Source organism: Coregonus clupeaformis, chromosome 34, assembly GCF_020615455.1.
Source record: "Coregonus clupeaformis isolate EN_2021a chromosome 34, ASM2061545v1, whole genome shotgun sequence".
In the NCBI taxonomy this organism is placed as follows: domain Eukaryota; kingdom Metazoa; phylum Chordata; class Actinopteri; order Salmoniformes; family Salmonidae; genus Coregonus; species Coregonus clupeaformis.
Genome location: NC_059225.1, coordinates 16,988,955 through 17,013,550, shown reverse-complemented (window position 1 = coordinate 17,013,550; position 24,596 = coordinate 16,988,955). Strand labels below are relative to the sequence as shown.

At 44.2% G+C, this 24,596-nt stretch overlaps 2 protein-coding genes across 2 annotated transcripts; both read left to right on the top strand.

Moving 5' to 3' along the window:
- Nucleotides 1-1,612: 1,612 nt before the first annotated feature.
- On the top strand, nucleotides 1,613-11,106 carry LOC121549810 (eukaryotic translation initiation factor 2 subunit 3-like). Its single transcript, XM_041861708.1, has 11 exons — nucleotides 1,613-1,714; nucleotides 2,651-2,714; nucleotides 3,272-3,399; nucleotides 3,550-3,766; nucleotides 8,618-8,776; nucleotides 8,924-9,058; nucleotides 9,156-9,250; nucleotides 9,487-9,631; nucleotides 9,732-9,901; nucleotides 10,110-10,282; nucleotides 10,381-11,106. Exons 1-11 carry the CDS (start codon nucleotides 1,646-1,648, stop codon nucleotides 10,442-10,444), a joined length of 1,419 nt encoding a protein of 472 aa, XP_041717642.1. The 5' UTR covers nucleotides 1,613-1,645; the 3' UTR covers nucleotides 10,445-11,106.
- A 5,922-nt stretch (nucleotides 11,107-17,028) lies between these two features.
- On the top strand, nucleotides 17,029-22,936 carry lrrc31 (leucine rich repeat containing 31). Its single transcript, XM_041861291.2, has 13 exons — nucleotides 17,029-17,479; nucleotides 17,728-17,777; nucleotides 18,103-18,273; nucleotides 18,410-18,556; nucleotides 18,644-18,811; nucleotides 20,479-20,643; nucleotides 20,750-20,839; nucleotides 20,996-21,136; nucleotides 21,271-21,438; nucleotides 21,537-21,701; nucleotides 21,812-21,967; nucleotides 22,049-22,326; nucleotides 22,456-22,936. Exons 2-13 carry the CDS (start codon nucleotides 17,765-17,767, stop codon nucleotides 22,573-22,575), a joined length of 1,782 nt encoding a protein of 593 aa, XP_041717225.2. The 5' UTR covers nucleotides 17,029-17,479; nucleotides 17,728-17,764; the 3' UTR covers nucleotides 22,576-22,936.
- The last annotated feature ends 1,660 nt before the right edge of the window (nucleotides 22,937-24,596 follow it).

The following is a 24,596-nucleotide window of genomic DNA, read 5'->3' as shown; positions in this document are numbered from 1 at the left end:
GCTTACTGTTTTGGCCTGGTTATGCATAAGGTTATCTTTATGCTGATTCGGGGTACATGAGCATCCTGATCCTCCTGGACCTCAGTGAACCACAACATCCTACTGGAAAGACTGGAGCAGCTCATTGGTCTCACTGGCCTGTCCATTGCTTGGTTCAAATCCTACCTCACAAACAGATAATTTGTCACCAGGGATCATCAGCTACTGTAGATTCAGCCGCGGGCATTGGTGGAAAAAGTACCCAATTGTCATACTTGAGTAAAAAGATACCTTAATAGAAAATGACTCAAGTAAAATACTACTTGAGTCAAAGTATTTGGTTTTAAATATACTTAAGTATCAAAAGTAAATGTAATTGCTAAAATATACTTAAGTATCAAAGGTAAAAGTATAAATCATTTAAAAGTCCTTATATTAAGCAAACCAGACGGCACAATTTTCTTTTTCTTTTTTTTTTACGGATAGCGAGGGCCATACTCCAACACTCAGACATTATTTACATACGAAGCATTTGTGTTTAGTGAGTCAGAGCAATAGATCAGAGGCAATAGAGACGACCAGGGATGTTCAATTGATAAGTGTGTGAATTTGACAATTTTCCTTTCCTGCTAAGCATTCAAAATGTAAGGAGTACTTTTGGGTGTCAGGGAAAATGTATGGAGTAAAAAGTACATTATTTTCCTTAGGAATATAGTGAAGTAAAAGTACAAGTAGTCAACAATTTATACAGTCAAGTAACGTTCAGATACCCCAAAAAACGACTTAAGTAGTACTTTAAAGTATTTTTACTTAAGTACTTTACACCACTGGCCGCGGGCCAATTTTTCTTGAGCTGATGGTCAAGGGGCCAGAAAATAATTAGAAATAATTCGTAGACTACAAATTGACAGCAAGAAGCCCAAACAGATATAATACTTGACTAAAACATAATAATTTCAAACGTTGCTTACATTTGTATACGATCACATACAGTGAGTGTAGAAAACATTATGAGCACCTGGTCATTCCATTACATAGACTGACCAGGTGAATCCAGGTGAAAGCTATGATCCCTTATTGATGGTGGAGGGACTGAAGATGTTAAAATATTTTGTCTTTCCCCATGTGCTGGTGAAGGACTGACGGGATATGGAGAATGAGATACTATTGATAAAATGAGAGCGATAATTTATCATTTAACATAGAGCGGGTCCTTGGCAATAAAAATATATGGGGGAAAAATTACAAACGTACAAATGACGTCATCAAGAAAGGACGAATATTTAGTTCTTTCTCACTTATTTTATGATGAATAAATACATAAAAAATCACATTGATTAAACGATATGAATTGTATGCAGTTACTTTACAGTAGCTGTCAACAGCACCAGTGAATATTGTATAAAGAAGGGCTTTGAATTGTTCGTGAATTAGAATATTGCATCATCCCTTACGAAAGGACCCTTTTTTTTTTTTGTCTTTCATCAAATATATAATACATTTCTATTATACAATTCACTATAACACATGATGAAACATCTCATTTCTGACAACTGTCATTTTTGACTAGTGATATTACAGGATAAAAAACTTGTTGAGTAGAATTTGGTATACTAAATCTTTCAGGCAATCGCTGTAACATACAAAAATTCCTTTTACGTTTAAGATGGCGGGTGACGAGTCTGGAATAACGCTGGGTCAGCCTCATCTTTCCAAACAAGATCTAAATTATCTCGTGAGTGTTGATCTTTTCAACATTGATGATATGGATAGTGATGTTTAGGTTCTTTAAAAGTCACTGAACAAAATATGAATAATTATGTTGTTGCGTGCTCCGGGAAAGGGACTGTTCTACCGGCACATGCTAACAGTAACTAGCTAGCTAATTTCGCTTGGCTGTCGTAGCAACGTGGGGATTGTCCATATTCAGCCCTGCCCAATGAGTAAAGGAAGTTTGCTCTTTTATATACAGTAACGTTCTAGACCTACAAGTCCATTTGTTCCTCCAAGTCAGTCGTGTTACGCTTTCGGTTGTGTTTGTGCAGTTGTCACTGAACTTAAAAGTAAGCAGCTGTTCAGTGCACATCTTCCCTGAATGGACAGGAAATGTCGCAGCACAACTGAACAAAAGCCCATTCCTTTGTGTGAATGACCTATACGCTGTAATTAAACTAAGTTTAGCTGTTCAATTTGTCGATATTATTGATGTGGACGGGGACATGTTACCATCTGCACCTGATGGTCACATCACTAGGAGCACGTCACGTAAACTCCTAGCCTCTCCACAGGTCCCGTTTACTTATGCAGAATAGATGACACTTCCAGATTATAATACAGACAGTCCTCTGTCTGCATCATCCATTCTTTACTTCTCATGGCTAGGTCTCTCATAATGTTATTAGCCCACTCTAGATTAAATACCATTATTTTATAATGGACATCACGCTGCTTGCTTAGCGAGTACCACTCCTGATTCGGCTCACACCGAGGCTTGAACCCAGGACCTCTGCCTTGCTAGCACACGTGACAGCCCTCCTGAAGCGTCTTACCAGTCGGCACCACTGAAAAGTTAACAATTCGATGGCTCAAGTGGCGACTTGAGGAGTACGTTTCACATCCCCATGTGCTACACTTTGCATACTTCAATGACCTGTGTGTGTTCTCTCAACAGGATGTGTCCACCCTGACCCCGCTCTCTCAAGAGATCATCAGCAGACAGGCCACCATCAACATTGGTGAGTGAACCAGAACCAGTCCCCTACAGTAGTTGTGTCTAACTTATTGGCAATGTTATGCTGTGGGGCTGCAGCATAGGGGAACAACATTTTATTATGTTTGTTTTTTTAATATACCAAATATTGCGATTGCACTTTCAATATAAATCAAAACACTTGGGTAAACTGCTGGAATCATAGAAATATAATGTTCTTGTTTGGAACAATCGGTTGACTGCATTTGACCTAACAGAACAGCATGCAAACGTATAGTGAATCCAACAGCGAGGAGGAACTGCGCAGCTTGAGTAACATGGGCTTGTTGTGTGTGGGAAGCAGCCTCGAGGAGAAAAACAAAGGAGTAAACTATGAAAAGGGACGTTACACATGGCTGAGATGCGTTTCAAAATATTGCATGCCATATGTATCTCTTGCGATATGGATATTGCACATGTCAATATTACGATTTCTGTGAATTGGATTAATAGTGTAGCCCTACGTGTGAGCATTGACCCCTAATACCCTCCTCCACTGCCATAGCACCCCCAGTAACACACTCTGTCCTCCCTGCCCTGTAGGCACCATTGGTCATGTGGCCCACGGGAAGTCGACGGTGGTCAAGGCCATCTCAGGGGTTCACACTGTCCGCTTCAAGAACGAGCTGGAGAGGAACATCACCATCAAGCTAGGTTACGCTAACGCCAAGGTAAGCAGCAGGGGCCATTGTTCATAACAGAATAAGCAGCACCCATAACTGTTGGGAGCACATGAGGAAGGGCTGTGACATGGGCAGAATAAATGTGAGAGAATGGAAATGTTCCCCTACTGCCCTGCCCTCCTTCCCTCCCTGCTCTAGGTGTATAAGCTGGACGACCCCAGCTGTCCCAGGCCAGAGTGCTACAGGTCGTGTGGCTCCAGTACTCCTGATGAGTTCCCCACAGACATCCCTGGAACCAAGGGCAACTTCAAACTGGTCAGACATGTGTCCTTCGTGGACTGTCCTGGTCATGACATTCTGATGGCCACTATGTTGAATGGAGCAGCTGTCATGGACGCTGCCCTCCTCCTCATTGGTAAGACACCACCTCTGATATGTCAATACGATGGCAATTGTCATTCTCATCCACACACACCTTTTCTATTCATATACTATCCATTAGGCTAGGGGTGTGAACGTTTAAACGTTACAACTTTTAAACGAAGTTGGGATTGACGTTTAAACAAAGTTGGGATCTTTAAATTTAAGAAAAATCCCAAACCGAAAAAATATATTTTCCCCACATAAATAAAATAACAGTGCACTTATCACAAAACATATTATTTTCTATGTTATAGCCTAACTAGACCATATAGCTATAAAGGTCTGTGGAAAGTTGTGTAATTTAAATAAAACCAGAGAGGAAGAGGCAAACTTTAGACTACTTTGGGGAATTTGCGAGGCATGGAAGACATTCCAAGATGCAGATTACCAAGACATATGCGCACGGTTCTGCCTGCCCCTCCTCTCACTCTATCGCACTGGCCTGCCTGCTCTTTCTCTTCGCTAATGATGCGAGTGTGTGTTCAGTCTTCTGTCTGTTGCCTTTAGAATATCCTAGTTTATTCATGGGACCGATGTCGCCGGGATACAGAGGTATCTTCTGGCCAGTCTTACAAGCATAGGGTACTCTTCGTTGCTGTGGGGGTGTTTTTGTCTCAAAATATGAAATGACAGTAGGCTACCGGTAGCCTGTATCGATGACCCATTTCAGATATAATGGAATGGAAAGTGCCTTGGCTACGGCATGTTTGTTTGTCTGTTAGGGTAGGCTACACTACGGCTTTTTAAATGGCGACACGAAACCTTCTCTGGAGATATGAACAGCATTTTACTACTCTGTAAAGTAATGCTACTTCTGAAGTGGGACTAACTTCCATCACTATGCGACCAGAACTGTCAATCAAATAATCTTGAGCTGCTGCTGCGCGCAGCCTGCCTGCCTGCTTCCGGCACGCAGACCAAGCTCTCCTAAAAAAGTACTTTAAATACTGTGACTTACCAAGACATTTAGATGAAGGAAAGCACGTCTAGCTACCCTACCATTAAAAACAATACAGCAGCACATCAATCAATAACGTTTATTGTTGTCAGGGAAACAATAGAACATTATATGCCTGAGCAGAATTCTACTGTCTGAAAAGGTACAGAAGTTATCAATTATCGCTATGGACATGTTACTGTAGCTGCGTTGTATGTCTGTAAAGGGTTGTGGTGGATATAACTTCATTGCCCGGCCCACACGGTCATACATGTGTAATAGGACCGTTATTCTACATTTTGATGTGGGATTTTATGATTTTTTTCTTATCATTTTAAAAGGAAAACTGAAAGTGGCTGATTTAAACGTTAAGCAGAATTGTCCATTTATCACATCCCTACTGTCTATACACACTATTATTTTGATCCCGCCCGGGCAACGAAGGAGTGGCTTCGTAAGAAGCATTTCAAGGTCCTAGAGTGGCCTAGCCAGTCTCCAGATCTCAACCCCATAGAAAATCTTTGGAGGGAGTTGAAAGTCTGTGTTGCCCAGCGACAGCCCCAAAACATCACTGCTCTAGAGGAGATCTGCATGGAGGAATGGGCCAAAATACCAGCAACAGTGTGTGAAAACCTTGTGAAGACTTACAGAAAACGTTTGACCTGTGTCATTGCCAACAAAGGGTATATAACAAAGTATTGAGAAACTTTTGTTATTGACCAAATACTTATTTTCCACCATAATTTGCAAATAAATTCATTAAAAATCCTACAATGTGATTTTCTGGATTTTATTTTCTCATTTTGTCTGTCATAGTTGACGTGTACCTATGATGAAAATTACAGGCCTCTCTCATCTTTTTAAGTGGGAGAACTTGCACAATTGGTGGCTGACTAAATACTTTTTTCCCCCACTGTATATATACAGTTGAAGTCGGAAGTTGACATACACTTAGGTTAGAGTCATTAAAACTCGTTTTTCAACCACTCCACAAATGTCTTGTTAACAAACTATAGTTTTGGCAAGTCAGTTAGGACATCTACTTTGTGCATGACACAAGTAATTTTTCCAACAATTGTTTACAGACAGATTACTTCACTTATAATTCACTGTATCACAATTCCAGTGGGTCAGAAGTTTACATACACTAAGTTGACTGTGTCTTTAAACAGCTTGGCAATTTCCAAACGCCTGAAGGTACCACGTTCATCTGTACAAACAATAGTATGCAAGTATAATTTAATCAATTTTAGAATAAGGCTTTAACGTAACAAAATGTGGAAAAGGTCAAGGTGTCTGAATACTTTCCGAATGCACTGTGTGTGTATATACAGTACCAGTCAAAAGTTTGGACACACCTACTCATTCCAGGGTTTTTCTTTATTTTTACTATTTTCTACATTGTAGAATAATAGTGAAGACCTTAAAACTATGAAATAACACATGGAATCATGTAGTAACCAAAAAAGTGTTAAACAAATCAAAATATATTTAATATTTGAGATTCTTAAAAGTAGCCACCCTTTGCCTTGATGACAGCTCTTGGCATTAACTGAACCAGCTTCATGAGGTAGTCACCTGGAATTTACATTTTTTAAAAATGTTTAGTCATTTAGCAGACGCTCTTATCCAGAGCGACTACAGTTAGTGAGTGCATACATTTTTTTCTTCTTCATACTGGTCCCCCGTGGGAATCGAACCCACAACTCTGGCGTTGCAAGCGCCATGCTCTACCAACTGAGCTACACGGGTCATGCATTTCAATTAACAGGTGTGCCTTGTTAATTTGTGGAATTTCTTTCCTTCTTAATGCATTTGAGCCAATCAGTTGTGTTGTGACAAGGTAAGGGGGGTATCCAGAAAATAGCCCTATTTGGTAAAAGACCAAGTCCATATTATGGCAAGAACAGCTCAAATAAGCAAAGAGAAATGACAGTCCATCATTACTTTAAGACATGGTCAGTCAAGAACTTTGAAAGTTTCTTCAAGTGCAGTCGCAAAAACCATCAAGCGCTATGATGAAACTGGCTCTCATGAGGACCACCACAGGAATAGAAGACCCAGAGTTACCTCTGCTGCAGAGGATAAGTTCATTAGAGTTAACTGCACCTCAGATTGCAGCCCAAATAAATGCTTCACAGAGTTCAAGTAACAGACACATCTCAACGTCAACTGTTCAGAGGAGACTGCGTGAATCATGCCTTCATGGTCGAATTGCTGCAAAGAAACCACTACTAAAGGACACCAATAAGAAGAAGAGACTTGCTTGGGCCACGAAACACGAGCAATGGACATTAGACCGGTAGAAATCTGTCCTTTGGTCTGATGAGTCAAAATTTGAGATTTTTGGTTCCAACCGCTGAGTCTTTGTGAGACGCAGAGTAGGTGAACGGATGATCTCCGCATGTGTGGTTCCCACCATCAAGCATGGAGGAGGTGGTGTGATGGTCCTTTGCTGATGACACTGTCTGTGATTTATTTAGAATTCAAGGCACACTTAACCAGCATGGCTACCACAGCATTCTGCAGCGATTCGCCATCCCATCTGTTTTGCGCTTAGTGGGACTATCATTTGTTTTTCAACAGGACAATGACCCAAAACACACCTCCAGGCTGTGTAAGGGCTATTTGACCAAGAAGGAGAGTGATGGAGTGTTGCATCCGATGACCTGGCCTCCACAATCATCCGACCTCAACCCAATTGAGAGGGTTTGGGATGAGTTGGACCGCAGAATGAAGGAAAAGCAGCCAACAAATGCTCAGCGTATGTGGGAACTCCTTCAAGACTGTTGGAAAAGCATTCCAGGTGAAGCTGGTTGAGAGAATGCCAAGAGTGTGCAAAGCTATCATCAAGGCAAAGGGTGGCTGCTTTGAAGAATCTGAAATATAAAATATATTTTGATTTGTTGAACATTTTATTGGGTTACTACATCATTGTAACCAATGCTCAATTGGTAGAGCATGGCGCTTGTAACGCCAGGGTAGTGGGTTCGATCCCCGGGACCACCCATACGTAGAAATGTATGCACACATGACTGTAAGTCCCTTTGGATAAAAGCGTCTGCTAAATGGCTTATTATTATTATTATTATTATTATTATTATTCCATATGTGTTATTTCATAGTTTTGATGTCTTCACTATTATTCTACAATGTAGAAAATAGTAAAAAAAATAAAGAAAAACCCTTGAATGAGTAGATGTGTCCAAACTTTTGACTGGTACTGTATGTAAACTCAGCAAAAAAAGAAAGTCCCTTTTTCAGGACCCTGTCTTTCAAAGATAATTCGTAAAAATCCAAATAACTTCACAGATCTTCATTGTAAAGGGTTTAAACACTGTTTCCCATGCTTGTTCAATGAACCATAAACAATTAATGAACATGCACCTGTGGAACGGTCGTTACAATGCCAATTCAATTTCTGTCAGTCATATGGGGCGGCAGGTAGCTTAGTGGGTAAGAGCGTTGTGCCAGTAACCGAAAGGTCGCTGGTTCTAATCCCCGAGCCGACTAGGTGAAAAATCTGTCGATGTGCCCTTAAGCAAGGCACTTAACCCTAATTGCTCCTGTAAGTCGCTCTGGATAAGAGCGTCTGCTAAATGACTAAAATGTAAATGTAATGTCTGTGGAACTTGTTCAGTTTATGTCTCAGTTGTTGAATCTTGATATGTTCATACAAATATTTACACATGTTAAGTTTGCTGAAAATAAACGCAGTTGACGGTGAGAGGATGTTTCTTTTTTTGCTGAGTTTATGTATGTATGTGTTTGTTTGTTTTATTCCGGACTCTGACATTGCTGCAATAACATATGCAAATCTGTGTATACGACCAATAAGCTTTGATTTGATTTTGATTTGACACACACACACTGCTCTGTCTAACACCTCTCCTCCCTCTCTCCCAGCGGGTAACGAGTCGTGTCCCCAGCCCCAGACCTCTGAGCACCTGGCTGCCATAGAGATCATGAAGCTCAAACACATCCTGATCCTCCAGAACAAGATCGATCTGGTCAAGGAGAGCCAGGCCAAGGAGCAGTACGAACAGATCCTAGCCTTCGTACAGGGTCAGTGGCTGGAATAGCTCTCTCCTGTAAAGCTATGTGTGTGTATATTTCTGTATATGCGTGTTTGTCCGAGCGTAGTGAATGTAGGTGTTTAACCCCTATGTCTCTCCTTTAAAGTGTGTGTAACCTCTCTCCTGTTGTGTGTAGGTACAGTGGCAGAGGGAGCACCTATCATTCCTATCTCAGCCCAGCTGAAGTACAACATAGAGGTGGTGTGTGAATACATTGTCAAGAAGATCCCTGTCCCCATCAGAGACTTCACCTCAGAACCTAGACTCATTGGTATGAATAGACACGTGATAACTTGTACCAGCTGATCATGTGTTGTGTGTATGTTTTGTTGATGTGTGTTAACGTGGTGTGAGTTTGTGTGTTTCAGTGATCCGGTCGTTTGATGTCAACAAGCCGGGTTGTGAGGTAGACGACCTAAAAGGAGGTGTGGCCGGAGGCAGTATTCTAAAAGGCGTGCTCAAGGTAGGACTCACTTCTTCTTCCCCAAAGCATCATGGGCAAGTGGTCCTATGGCGCAAAGTTCTTATGAAGCTCTGACTCACTTTCATTCACCGGTATCTTTCACTCCCTCCTCTTTCTTTCCTCTCTCTGTTTCTCCTCTCCCGTCTCTTTCACCCTCTCTCTCTCTTCCCTCTCCATTTCCCTCTTCTTTCTCTCAATACCTGCCTCCCTCCTTTTATATATCGGTCCCTCTCCAGGTGGGTCAGGAGTTGGAGGTGCGTCCAGGCATTGTGTCTAAGGACCATGAGGGGAAGCTGATGTGTAAACCCATTTTCTCCAAGATCGTCTCACTGTTTGCTGAACACAACGACTTACAGTATGCAGCACCCGGAGGACTCATCGGTATGGACTTGTGTGTTACTGTGACAGTATGGTGGGTCAGGTGTGTGTTGTTTCTAATATGGGTATAAACACTCAGGTATGGGTTCTCTGTCCTATCCAGGTGTAGGCACTAAGATTGACCCGACCCTGTGCAGAGCTGACCGTATGGTAGGCCAGGTGCTGGGAGCGGTCGGAGCGCTACCTGAGATCTTCACAGAGCTGGAAATCTCCTACTTCCTGTTGAGGAGGCTTCTGGGAGTCCGCACTGAAGGAGACAAGAAGGCCGCCAAGGTCAGCACTACACCCTCGGAACTGTAGTCTGATACTCCTGGGCTTGGTGTTGTAATGTTGTGGATGGGAACATAATTAATTTTTAAATGAAATTTAGAGGAGGAAGCATCTTTAGAGATGCACCCAGTGAGAGTCTGTGTCAGTAAGTGAGAGGTTTTGTCTCTACTCCAACTCAGTCTTTTTTCTGTCTCTGTGTTTTTCCCCTCAGGTCCAGAAGCTGTCTAAGAATGAGGTGTTGATGGTGAACATCGGTAGTCTGTCTACAGGCGGCAGAGTGAGCGCAGTGAAGGCTGATCTGGCCAAGATCGTCCTGACCAACCCTGTCTGCACAGAGGTTGGAGAGAAGATCGCTCTCAGCCGTCGTGTGGAGAAACATTGGCGGTAAGAGAGAGGGGAGGTGTTGATTTCATATATGTGTGTGTGTTTGGCTGTTTACCCTGACTATCGTGGCTCATTCGTTGTCTCTTTTCTCTCTGCAGTCTGATTGGCTGGGGCCAGATCAGAAGGGGCGTGACTATCACCCCCACGGTGGACGATGACTGAGCAACCAAACTGGAAGTGTGTCTCCATGGTGACACCCTCTCAACCAGACTACACACCCAACATACTCTTTTTCATACACACACACACCTGTACAGTTGCCGAGAGAGGGATACCTGCCCCGGGAGGGGGAAGGACGGAGGCTGCATCTCAATTGTCTATACTGGCTTCCTCACTTTGTCTCCTCTCCTACATCTGCAATGATCAATTAAAAACTGCGACAGGTGAAAGCAGGTTCCTCATAGGCATCTACTGCTTTCATCTGTCTTGTTTTCAGATCAGTGCAGACGAAGAAGAAGAAGAGACGAGGAGAGGAAGACACAGTAAAGTATTGAGATGCAGCCAGGGAGGGGTAAAGGAAGGTAGCTGGTCTGGGGTTTTAAGATGAGTATCTCCCAAAGCAGGACTGGGAATGATGGAACAGGGGGCAACACTCACAACGCTACAGATAGAAATGTAATGGATAGAGCTGTGATGACATGAATCCCTATTAATTCCACATGACAGAGAATCTATTTTCTATTTTATATATTTCTATCTGGCTGTACAGTAAGCGTTGCTCCTTCCTGAATAAGCCCTGGAGTAACAGGTGGTTGATAGTGCTGTGTGTGTTCTGCTGTTAACAGCTTTCAGTGGAATCTAATAAAATATACATTTGGAACAAACGCCTGTGAGTTTGTGCTGCTTTAATATTCTATAGGGTTCGATTGGCAACTTCTTATAAAGGAATGATCTATTTAGATATGTTTCTGTCCAACTGCAGCAGGTTAGTGGCAAGAATAAAAATAGGGTTTATTAATACTGTATAAAAATAAAATAAAACATGAGAGAAATTGCTTCCATCTTTGAAGATACCGTCGTATTGTTGTTGAAGATACCGTCGTATTTACAGCTTCTGTAAATCCTGAATACAACTATAAACACATACTCATTAATGATTTACCTGTGAACACTACCCCTAACTCACCTGTTGGGATAAAGTTCAGCTCAGTGCTATAACATTCAGCTTGGTCTGACAATGGAGCACTTGGATTTAGATTTTTAACAATTGCCGAATACAAGGATAATGGGAAATGCATGAAAACTTCCAAAAACTGCAAAGTAAACCACTTTGTGGTAGTGTATCTGGTGATCTACAGTGGGGAAATCAGTTCCTGAGCTGCTGCTGTTTACTTTGGAGGAGCTGAAGAAAGGAGACTTTCAGAGATTTAAATGGCCTCTGAATAATAGTGTGCTGGATGGCTTTTGTCACATCCCAAAGGCCCAGCTGGAGCACACAGAGAGGGAAGACACTGTGGATATCATGGTGCAGGCCTATGAACTTAAGGGTGTTGTGAGGATGTCACTGGAGATCCTGAGGAAGATGAACCTCAACATTCTTGCTGAGAGACTACAAACTGAAAGCCTATCAGGTAATGACTCACATTAGGTTTAAAATATCAGACTTACTGTACATTTTCACTCACTGTCTGACAAAGTGAAATCCTGGGTTTTTTATTACCAATATTGAAACTGAAACCTTTCATTTTAGCAATTACAGAGGAGTTGTTGGAGAGTAGGAAGACAGATGAACCTCAACATTTAAGTCATTTAGCAGATGCTCTTATCCAGAGCGACTCACAGTTAGTGCATACATTATTATTTTATACCCCCCGTGGGAAGCGAACCCACAACCCTGGTGTTGCAAACGCCATGCTCTACCAACTGAGCTACATCCCCGCCGGCCATTCCCTCCCCTACCCTGGACGACGCTGGGCCAATTGTGCGCCGCCCCATGGGTCTCCCGGTCGCAGCCGGCTACGAGAGAGCCTGGATTCGAACCAGGATCTCTAGTGGCACAGCCACTGCACCACTCGGGAGACCAGAGGAGGACACTGCTCCTGAACCTCTTCCACCAGAGGAGGACACTGCTCCTGAACCTCTTCCACCAGAGGAGGACACTGCTCCTGAACCTCTTCAACCAGAGGAGGACACTGCTCCTGAACCTCTTCCACCAGAGGAGACAAAGCTTCCCAAACCGTCTCCCAGAGGAGGATCTCTCCTGTCCTCTGTGCCATGACATCTTCAGGGATCCTGTCATCCTGCTATGTAGTCATAGCTTCTGTCAAGCCTGTCTGCAAGAACACTGGAGAGAGAAGGAAGGAAAGGAATGTCCTGTTTGCAGGAGAAGAGATGCAAAAAGTCCAACAGGATCAGAGTTGCTCTGTAGTCTGCACAGTGAGAAACTCAGGCTCTTCTGTCTGGAGGATAAACAGCCAGTGTGTGTGGTGTGTCGGGATTTAAAAAAACACACCAAACACAACTTCAGACCCATAGATAAAGCTGCACAGGACCACAAGGTATGATTGGTTAAAGATGTGAAGTTAAACACAGAAATTGTTCATATAATTGTTATCTCCCTACGCCCCTCTCTCTCTTTCTCCGATAACATCCCCACATTCCAGGAGGAACTCCAGACTGCCCTGAAGCCCTTACAGGAGAAGCTGGAGGATTTAAATATTATTAAACAAACCTGTGATCAAACAGCAGAACACATCAAAGTAAGGATATTTAGTGATGAGAGAATTCTGTGATCTCTACATACTGTAGATGCCTGGGAGTACCTGATAATAACTACCATTCCTCTCATTGTCTCTAGAGCCAGGCCCAGACCACAGAGAGACAGATTAGGGAGGCATTTGAGAATCTTCACCAGTTTCTACAAGAGGAAGAGGATGCCAGGATAGCTGCGCTGAGGGAGGAAGAGGAGCAGAAGAGTCAGTTGATGAGACAAAAGATTGAGGAGATCAGCAGAGATATCATCACTTTCAGACACACTCAGAGCCATCCATAGAGGATGAGCTGAAATCTGAAGACATATCTTTCCTGCAGGTCAGGACTAATATGTTTATTGACTGATCAATAAATATTGATTGATTGTTTCATTAAATCTGGTATTTTGTTCCTCTGCAGATCTTCAAGGCTTTGAAGGAAAGGTAAGTGATCTGCCTCCTGTCTTTCTCTTCTCTGTGGTTCTGAACCCAACCCCACAGCAGCACTGACTCCTGACTGTTCTTCCAGAACCTAGTGCACACTGCCAGATCCACACCTGGTCTCAGGAGCGCTGATAGATGTGGCCAAACACCTGGGCAACATGCAGTCACCTGGGCAACATGCAGTTCAGAGTCTGGGAGAAGATGCAGGCGTATGTGGCATGCAGTGAGTACCTTAAACAGTTTTCACAACATTAATTCTATAGCACTTTAAATTTAGACTCTCCATTGAGCATGCATTTTAGTCCAGGACAACCTGTGTGACCCAAGTGTTTTTACAAGTGCTTAGAATGTTTGTTTCTGTGTTTCTTTTTTTCTACATAATCACTACATCTTAGAGAAGACAGGACACACAACAAATGCTTTTAAGATATACATTTGGGTCTAAGGAGATGAACTAGGTAGTGTTTGACATGAGTTTAGGACCTGTTGCATTTTTGCAACCGGGGTCTCACAGGGTTAATTTCTTGTTCTCTCTCTCTCTTCAGATCCTGGGATTCTGGACCCCAACACTGTCCATTCAGATCTCACATTGTCTGAGGATCTGACCAGTGTGAGAGTGAGTGAAGAGACACAGAAGTTTCCTGACAACCCAGAGAGATTTTATTACTTTAAAAGGGTGCTTTTTGGGAACCATCTTTTACTGTACATTAGGCTTATATATTTCCAGTAAAAATGGCTAAATATTTACATAAAGTCAATATGTAGTCCACATACAGTGGGAGAACAAGTATTTGATACACTGCCAATTTTGCAGGTTTTCCTACTTACAAAGCATGTAGAGGTGGCGAATCGCATCTCTGCATGTCTGGCAGACATATCAGTATGGATGACGGATCACCACCTCAAGCTGAACCTTGGCAAGACGGAGCTGCTCTTCCTCCCGGGGAAGGACTGCCTGTTCCATGATCTCGCCATCACTTCCTCCCAGAGTGCGAAGAGCCTTGGCGTGACCCTGGACAACACCCTGTCGTTCTCCGCTAACATCAAGGCGGTGACCCGATCCTGTAGGTTCATGCTCTACAACATTCGGAGAGTACGACCCTGCCTTACACAGGAAGCGGCACAGGTCCTAATCCAGGCACTTGTCATCTCCCGTCTGGATTACTGCAACTCGCTGTTGGCTGGGCTCCCTGCCTGTGCCATTAAACCCCTACAACTCATCCAGAATGCCGCAGCCCGTCTGGTGTTCAACCTTCCCAAGTTCTCTCACGTCACCCAGCTCCTCCGCACACTCCACTGGCTTCCAGTTGAAGCTCGCATCTGCTACAAGACCATGGTGCTTGCCTACGGAGCTGTGAGGGGAACGGCACCTCCGTACCTTCAGGCTCTGATCAGTCCCTACACCCAAACGAGGGCATTGCGTTCATCCACCTCTGGCCTGCTGGCTCCCCTACCTCTGCGGAAGCATAGTTCCCGCTCAGCCTAGTCAAAACGGTTCGCTGCTCTGGCACCCCAATGGTGGAACAAGCTCCCTCACGACGCCAGGACAGTTGAGTCACTCACCACCTTCCGGAGACATTTGAAACCCCACCTCTTTAAGGAATACCTGGGATAGGATAAAGTAATCCTTCTACCCCCCCTTACCCCAACCCCCCCCCCCAAAAAACATTTATTTTTTATTTTTTAAAACAACAACAAAAAAACATTGTAAAGTGGTTATCCCACTGGCTATAAGGTGAATGCACCAATTTGTACATCGCTCTGGATAAGAGCGTCTGCTAAATGACGTAAATGTAAATGTAAATGTAGAGGTCTGTAATTTTTATCATAGGTACACTTCAAGTGTGAGGGACGGAATCTAAAACAAAAATCCAGAAAATCACATTGTATGATTTTTAAGTAATTAATTTGCATTTTATTGCATGACATAAGTATTTGATCACCTACCAACCAGTAAGAATTCCGGCTCTCACAGACCTGTTAGTTTTTCTTTAAGAAGCCCTCCTGTTCTCCACTCATTACCTGTATTAACTGCATCTGTTTGAACTCGTTACCTGTATAAAAGACACATGTCCACACACTCAATCAAACAGACTCCAACCTCTCCACAATGGCCAAGACCAGAGAGCTGTGTAAGGACATCAGGGATAAAATTGTAGACCTGCACAAGGCTGGGATGGGCTACAGGACAATAGGCAAGCAGCTTGGTGAGAAGGCAACAACTGTTGGCGCAATTATTAGAAAATAGAAGAAGTTCAAGATGACGGTCAATCATCCTCGGTCTGGGGCTCCATGCAAGATCTCACCTCGTGGGGCATCAATGATCATGAGGAAGGTGAGGGATCAGCCCAGAACTACACGGCAGGACCTGGTCAATGACCTGAAGAGAGCTGGGACCACAGTCTCAAAGAAAACCATTAGTAACACATTACGCCGCCATGGATTAAAATCCTGCAGCGCACGCAAGGTCCCCCTGCTCAAGCCAGCGCATGTCCAGGCCCGTCTGAAGTTTGCCAATGACCATCAGGATGATCCAGAGGAGGAATGGGAGAAGGTCATGTGGTCTGATGAGACAAAAATATAGCTTTTTGGTCTAAACTCCACTCGCCGTGTTTGGAGGAAGAAGAAGGATGAGTACAACCCCAAGAACACCATCCAACCGTGAAGCATGGAGGTGGAAACATCATTCTTTGGGGATGCTTTTCTGCAAAGGGGACAGGACGACTGCACCGTATTGAGGGGAGGATGGATGGGGCCATGTATCGCGAGATCTTGGCCAACAACCTCCTTCCCTCATTAAGAGCATTGAAGATGGGTCGTGGCTGGGTCTTCCAGCATGACAACGACCCGAAACACACAGCCAGGGCAACTAAGGAGTGGCTCCGTAAGAAGCATCTCAAGGTCCTGGAGTGGCCTAGCCAGTCTCCAGACCTGAACCTAATAGAAAATCTTTGGAGGGAGCTGAAAGTCCGTATTGCCCAGCGACAGCCCCGAAACCTGAAGGATCTGGAGAAGGTCTGTATGGAGGAGTGGGCCAAAATCCCTGCTGCAGTGTGTGCAAACCTGGTCAAGACCTACAGGAAACTCTGTAATTGCAAACAAAGGTTTCTGTACCAAATATTAAGTTCTGCTTTTCTGATGTATCAAATACTTATGTCATGCAATAAAATGCAAATTAATTACTTAAAAATCATACAATGTGATTTTCTGGATTTTTGTTTTAGATTCCGTCTCTCACACTTGAAGTGTACCTATGATAAAAATTAGAGACCTCTACATGTTTTTTAAGTAGGAAAACCTGCAAAATCGGCAGTGTATCAAATACTTGTTCTCCCCACTATATGTTTCCTTTGAGTAGTCTTATAGCCTTATTATCCTTGGGTGATATATGTAATATAATGATAATTAAGTTATTATATGAATGTAATGTTGTAATAAATAAAATATTTATTGATCAAACCAAATATTTCAGCGTTATTCAATCATCTCTGTTTGACCTAGATGAGAAAATAGATTGTAGCTCTGTCTTTACTATGTTGCAAGCTGTCGTGTTTGTTTACTAAAGGAGTTCCGAAGTCTACTTCCTGGATGGATGGATGGCACACCTGATGGTTGTCACTAGTTACCACAGCCACAAAGTCCAAATTGGCTAGGCTATATCGTAAAAGGTGATGAAAACAAAATGTGCTTTTTGGTCTTAATTTAATGTGAGTTAGGCATATGGTTGGCATATGGTTACCAGTATGGTTAAGGTTAGGGTTAGGTTTAAAATCAGATTTTAAGAAGATACATTGTAGAAATAGGCGGGGTTTAGCTGTGATAACTACTGAAGACAACACCGAGGATCACGAGACACCACGCGTCAACACGGAGAGACAATATCCGAAGGATTCGCATCTGTAGACGCGGATCCAAGGTCAATTTGGCGTTAAATGAGCTAAAGGGGGTTTGGGGGCGACAAGCCGATCCTAGATCTGTACAGGACAGCCTCTACTTGGGGCTGAAGTAGCCTACACCTGCCACAGACGCTGTTCGGCGGCCAGGAAAGAACACGGATCAAAAAGTATGCATTGTAAACTTTAAATGCCTAAAAATGTTATGTTTTTCGCAACAAAAGAGACAAGACACACGCAGCTTGTGTTTCTTTGGGGGAGCTCGATTGCGTTTTAAATAAGATTGTTAGTGTTAAATTCGGTAGGCCTACTCAAAAGATTAAATACAAAAGTATTGCTCTTCTAGGCAGAAATTGTCATTGATAATGGTATCTGTGTCACTGTGTGTGTGATCTGTGCACCATCTGATCATAAACAGTTGCAGAGCTATTTGAGTTGCTGAGCTGCACTGAAGGATGGAATCGTCAGGTATGTTGCTTTATGTTTTTGCTCCTATACAGGTCTAGGCTCAGATATTGAACTCCTAGCCTACTGATTATGTCCTACTGATGATTAAGAAATGATAAAGTTTGGAATGAGATTGGAAAATCTGATTGATCTGTTACGGCCATTCAGCAGTCCATGACTCAATTGATCACTTGACTGAATATAGTAGGTGTGTTAGAGCTGGGCTGGAACAAAATACTGCACACCCTGTAACTCTCCAGAACTGGGTGGGGGGGAGAGGGGTAGACGGTAGGGGTCAATTTGGGATTGATTAGATGCCTGCTCATGTCTGTTTGTGATTGGCCAGATGTCCAGTGGGGGCGGGGACGTTCGCCGTTTGACCTCATCATGAACCAGATCCGCAGGAAACGCATGCCCTCAGACAGGAAGTCAACGTCCCGCCACTTCCGGTCCCGCCAAGCGGAGAGCGGAGGGCTTCCCGAAGACAGAGAGACGGAGAAGGAGAGGGAGGGAGCAGGTGAGAGGACTGTGAGAACCTCAATAAGCAGCAAAAGTATTTAGTGCCTATAGTCAGAACCATTTCACTGGAATTGTAGTGTGTCTTAGGATAACTTAACGTATGATGTGTTTGTGGTGTTTGTGTCGAGTCCTAGGTGTTGTTCCTGACCCAGCAGAGAATGTGTGTGACATGGGCTGGGGTCGTGTGTGTGTGTTTGTCAAGAGGCTGAGGAAGAGAGCAGACAGCAGGACTCTGAGTCTGGCTCACTGTGACCTCACTGCTACTGACGTACTGGAACTTGGTTAGTACACACACATACACACACACTCCTCATATGATGTTGGTGTCATCTTTTTGTGCCCTCATTCACCCTGTCTCTCTCTCTCAGCTACCTTGCTCCCCTCTCTGTCTCTATTGGAGGAGATGGACCTGTCATGGAACGAGCTGATTGGAGGATGTCTGAGATCATTGACCTTTCACCTCCAGAACGTGGGTGGGCTCAGAACCCTCAGACTCTCCTGCTGTAGGCTGACTGCTGATGACATCACTGCTCTGGGTGGGGCTTAAAGAGAGACACCTAACCTACAGTTGTGCTCAAAAGTGTTGAGAATGACAGATACTAATTTCCACAAAGTCTTCTGCCTCAGTTTTGATGATGGCAATTTGCATATACTCCAGAATATCATGAAGAGTGATCAGATGAATTGCAATTAATTGCAAAGTCCCTCTTTGCCATGAAAATTAACTAAATCCCCAAAAAACATTTCCACTGCATTTCAGCCCAGCCACAAAAGGACCAGCTGCCATCATGTCAGTGATTCTCTCGTTAACACAGGTGAGAGTGTTGACGAGGACAAGGCTGGAGATCACTCTGTCATGCTGATTGAGTTAGAATAACAGACTGGAAGCTTTAAAAGGAGGGTGGTGCTTGAAATCATTGTTCTTCCTCTGTTAACCATGGTTACCTGCAAGGAAACACGTGCCATCATCATTGCTTTGCACAAAAAGGGCTTCACAGGCAAGGATATTGCTGCTAGTAAGATTGCACCTAAATCAACCATTTATCGGATCATCAAGAACTTCAAGGAGAGAGGTTAAATTGTTGTGAAGAAGGCGTCAGGGCGCCCAAGAAAGTCCAGCAAGCGCCAGGACCGTCTCCTAAAGTTGATTCAGCTGCAGGATCGGGCCACCACCAGTGCAGAGCTTGCTCAGGAATGGCAGAAGGCAGGTGCGAGTGCATCTGCACGCACAGTGAGGCGAATACTTTTGGAGGATGGCCTGGTGTCAAGAAGGGCAGCAAAGAAGCCACTTCTCTCCAGGAAAAACATCAGGGACAGACTGATATTATGCAAAAGGTAGAGGGATTGGACTGCAGAGGACTGGGGTAATGTCATTTTCTCTGATGAATCCCCTTTCCGATTGTTTGGGGCATCCGGAAAACACCTTGTCCGGAGAAGACAAGGTGAACTCTACCATCAGTCCTGTGTCATGCCAACAGTAAAGCATCCTGAGACATTCATGTGTGGGGTTGCTTCTCAGCCAAGGGAGTGGGCTCACTCACAATTTTGCCTAAGAACACAGCCATGAATAAAGAATGGTACCAACACATCCTCCGAGAGCAACTTCTCCCAACCATCCAAGAACAGTTTGGTGACGAACAATGGCTTTTCCAGCATGATGGAGCACCTTGCCATAAGGCAAAAGTGATAATTAAGTGGCTCAGGGAACAAAACATCTAAATTTTGGGTCCATGGCCAGGAAACTCCCCAGACCTTAATCCCATTGAGAACTTGTGGTCGATCCTCAAGAGGCGGGTGGACAAACAAAAACCCACAAGTTCTGACAAACTCCAAGCATTGATTATGCAAGAATGGGCTGCCATCAGTCAGGATGTGGCCCAGAAGTTAATTGACAGCATGCCAGGGTGGATTGCAGAGGTCTTGAAAAAGAAGGGTCAACACTGCAAATATTGACTCTTTGCATAAACTTAATGTAATTGTCAATAAAAGCCTTTGACACTTATGGAAGGCTTGTAATTATACTTCAGTATACCATAGTAACATCTGACAAAAATATCTCATAACACTGAAGCAGCAAACTTTGGGAAGACCAATACTTGTGTCATTCTCAAAACTTTTGACCACGTCTGTACACACTTACTGTGTCTTTACATTAGTGGTTATTTTGCAGACCACCTGAGTTTGTGTTTGTTTGTGTGTGTAGGTGAGGCATTGGAGTGTGTTCCGGTGTTGGAGGTTCTGGACCTGTCCTGGAACGCTGGTGTTGGCGGCTCAGCTTTGCAAGGCATTGTGGGTAAACTCCACCCAACCCTTAGAGAGCTCTACTTGGTGGCCTGCCAGCTCACTGAAACTGACGCTAGTATACTGGGTATGTACACATGCACGCACAGGCACACACACACAAAAACAAAGTTGTACCAGGTTAAGTAAAAAGGTAAATGAAAGGTATCTCTCCCCTCTCTCTCTCATCCCAGGTTGTATAGTGAGTGTTCTCCCCAGACTGTGTGTGTTGGATGTGTCTTGCAACCCTCTCCTGGCCAACACACAGACAGAAGCAGAGGAAGGTGCTCAACTCTTTATTATAAAAAACTACAACAATAAAAGGGTGCTAGAAGCCAACCCTCCTAAATTAAAAAGGGGGCTGGCCCTTACTCACTTGTTGTAGTTGATATAGTTGCGGTTGATATTTAAATGTTCTTGATGTTATTTTTCTTTCACAGGCAGCATGTCCAAGACAGAGCCAGGGACGGGCGGCGTGTGGGGTTTGGGGGGGTTAGTCCCTTCCCTAAGCCACACCCCCTCCCTGACCACCCTACGACTACACGACTGTGGCCTGACCACACAGTCCCTCGGCCTGTTGGGTAAGACGCCAGTCAAACACATAAGGGAGAGAAATTGGCCTTAGATTAGTGTTTGTTTAGGGGCCAATTCATCTATCAGTCCTCATAGATCCGGACACTGTTAATTTGATCCACCCCTCTCTCTCTCTCTACAGGTGGTTCGTTCCACTGCCTCCGCTCCCTGTGTCAGTTGGACCTGTCCTGTAATAAGGGTGTGGCCGGGGGGCTGTCCCTCCTCTCTCCTCACCTGGCTCTCCTCTCACATCTGGGCGGGCTGGACCTGCACCTCTGCTGCCTCACACACACAGACCTACAGGCCCTCAGTGAGTCTGTGTGTGTGTGTGTGAGAGAGAGAGAAAAGTGGTATGTCTGTCTTAAGAAATTGCGTACCTTTGAATGTGTGTGTGTGTATTGTCTCCAGTCCAGGCGCTGCCCTCGCTCACTGAGCTGACGGAACTTGACCTGTCATCCAATAAGGAGGTTGGGGGTGTGGTCAGTGATCTAGTCTCCGCCCTCCCGCTGTCACAGATTAAACTCCTCCCACTCAACGGCTGCAGTCTGAACCACGAATCATTCACCGCACTCGGTACTCCACTATTACTGTCTGCTACTTATTCTAGTCTAGTGTACTTCAAGATGAGGCTCCTGTTTGACTGCTTGAATCCAAATAAAATATTCCATATGTGCGTGTTCCAGCTGTAGCTATGCCGTACCTGCGGTGTATAGATGTGTCCTGGAGTAAGGTGGTGGGCGGGCGTCTGGCACAGCTATTGGAAGCTCTGCAGCCGTCAATCACCCAGGAGCTCCGCCTTAGCAGCTGTGACCTCACCACTGACGACCTGCTTCATCTGGGTACACACATGCATACGCACACTATACACACCTACTGACACAAATACAGGTGAGTCTAATAATCTTTCCTTCTCCCCCTAGCTGTAGTGTGTAAGCGTGGCGTTCTGTCCTCTCTGCGTGTGTTGGACCTGTCCTATAACGGAGGGGTGGGGGAGGAGGGGTGGTGTGGGTTGCTAAGGGAGGGGGGGCTGGGCTCACTGGAGGAGCTGGACCTTAGTCTGCGACCCCTGACCTCTAAGCCCTCACTCCTGACATCTAACCCCTCACCCCTGACCTGGCTGCCAACCCTGCTCTCTGCTTTTCCTCGTCTACCTGCACTGACACGTCTCTCTCTTCAGCGATGGACTCTCACAGCCCAGGTACACACACACACACACAAACACTGACATGGTACTGACTTTTCGTCTATGTGGCATAAAATCACGGGCCAATTTTAATGAGTGGCCGGAACTATCAGTTGTATGTTATTTCATCCTTCTCTCCTCCAGGAGCGGGAGCAGGTAAACCACGCCCTCAGGAAGAGGAAAGTCCTATTAGAGTTGGACCCCCCCCCGTTTGCCTCGTCCGCCAATCAGGAGGGGCCAGAGGAGGAACGCTATGAGGAGTAGAGCTAGAAAGAGAGAAGGGAATTGGAGGGGCTCTTGTTTTAATTGATTTCATGGAAATGTATCTAATGTTTAGAAATGCTAACATTTCAGGGCTTTGCTAATTATATTGTCTTTTTAGATCAAGCACCCAAAATAATCTTGTGATATTAAGCACCATGCACATACACAATACAGTTTGCACATTGTTTTCCCGCTGAAAAATGACTTCGATGAAAGTAAGACGGTTCCATCAGTAAAACTACTAACACTGTGAGTCTACTGATCTGAGCTGTTTAGCCAACTCTGTTAATTTGACTTTTAGCTTCACTCTGACATGCTGATAATTGTTTCAATAAATGATGTACCGGGTACATGAATAACACGTTTGACTCCTTGGAGTGTGTGTGTAATAATTCTGCAGGCGGAAAGTAGAGTGTGTGTCATATTGTGTTTAATGTGTTTCACATTCTCTCATCTCAGATAGAAACAGAACATGAACATTTATTCTTCTTGCTGGCAGGTGCTTTCTTCTCCTTCACTGCAAGTTTATTCTCCCTCTCTTTCCTCTCTTCCATCACTCTTCTTCTATCCTTCTCCAGTTCTCTGAACATTCCAAAGCCCCTCCGGACCATCGGCCCCGCCACCATGCCTGGATCTGATCACAGAAACACTGTATGTACAGTGGGGAGAACAAGTATTTGATACACTGCCGATTTTGCAGGTTTTCCTATTTACAAAGCATGTAGAGGTCTGTAATTTTTTAAAACAAAAATCCAGAAAATCACATTGTATGATTTTTAAGTAATTAATTTGCATTTTATTGCATGACATAAGTATTTGATCACCTACCAACCAGTAAGAATTCCGGCTCTCACAGACCTGTTAGTTTTTCTTTAAGAAGCCCTCCTGTTCTCCATTCATTACCTGTATTAACTGCACCTGTTTGAACTCGTTACCTGTATAAAAGACACCTGTCCACACACTCAATCAAACAGACTCCAACCTCTCCACAATGGCCAAGACCAGAGAGCTGTGTAAGGACATCAGGGATAAAATTGTAGACCTGCACAAGGCTGGGATTGGCTACAGGACAATAGGCAAGCAGCTTGGTGAGAAGGCAACAACTGTTGGCACAATTATTAGAAAATGGAAGAAGTTCAAGATGACGGTCAATCACCCTCGGTCTGGGGCTCCATGCAAGATCTCACCTCGTGGGGCATCAGTGATCATGAGGAAGGTGAGGGATCAGCCCAGAACTACACGGCAGGACCTGGTCAATGACCTGAAGAGAGCTGGGACCACAGTCTCAAAGAAAACCATTAGTAACACACTACGCCGTCATGGATTAAAATCCTGCAGCTCACGCAAGGTCCCCCTGCTCAAGCCAGCGCATGTCCAGGCCCGTCTGAAGTTTGCCAATGACCATCTGGATGATCCAGAGGAGGAATGGGAGAAGGTCATGTGGTCTGATGAGACAAAAATAGAGCTTTTTGGTCTAAACTCCACTCGCCGTGTTTGGAGGAAGAAGAAGGATGAGTACAACCCCAAGAACACCATCCCAACCGTGAAGCATGGAGGTGGAAACATCATTCTTTGGGGATGCTTTTCTGCAAAGGGGGACAGGACGACTGCACCGTATTGAGGGGAGGATGGATGGGACCATGTATCGCGAGATCTTGGCCAACAACCTCCTTCCCTCAGTAAGAGCATTGAAGATGGGTCGTGGCTGGGTCTTCCAGCATGACAACGACCCAAAACACACAGCCAGGGCAACTAAGGAGTGGCTCCGTAAGAAGCATCTCAAGGTCCTGGAGTGGCCTAGCCAGTCTCCAGACCTGAACCCAATAGAAAATCTTTGGAGGGAGCTGAAAGTCTGTATTGCCCAGCGACAGCCCCGAAACCTGAAGGATTGCAAACAAAGGTTTCTGTACCAAATATTAAGTTCTGCTTTTCTGATGTATCAAATACTTATGTCATGCAATAAAATGCAAATTAATTACTTAAAAATCATACAATGTGATTTTCTGGATTTTTTCTCCCCA

Coding starts and splice junctions, on each gene's coding strand:
- LOC121549810 (XM_041861708.1), top strand. CDS start 1,646: ATGGCGGGTGACGAGTCTGGAATAACGCTGGGTCAGCCTCATCTTTCC. Junction 9,251..9,486: donor TTCTAAAAGGCGTGCTCAAG/GTAGGACTCACT, acceptor GTCCCTCTCCAG/GTGGGTCAGGAGTTGGAGGT. Junction 10,283..10,380: donor CGTGTGGAGAAACATTGGCG/GTAAGAGAGAGG, acceptor TTCTCTCTGCAG/TCTGATTGGCTGGGGCCAGA.
- lrrc31 (XM_041861291.2), top strand. Junction 20,840..20,995: donor ACAGACAGAAGCAGAGGAAG/GTGCTCAACTCT, acceptor TTTCTTTCACAG/GCAGCATGTCCAAGACAGAG. Junction 22,327..22,455: donor GATGGACTCTCACAGCCCAG/GTACACACACAC, acceptor TCTCTCCTCCAG/GAGCGGGAGCAGGTAAACCA.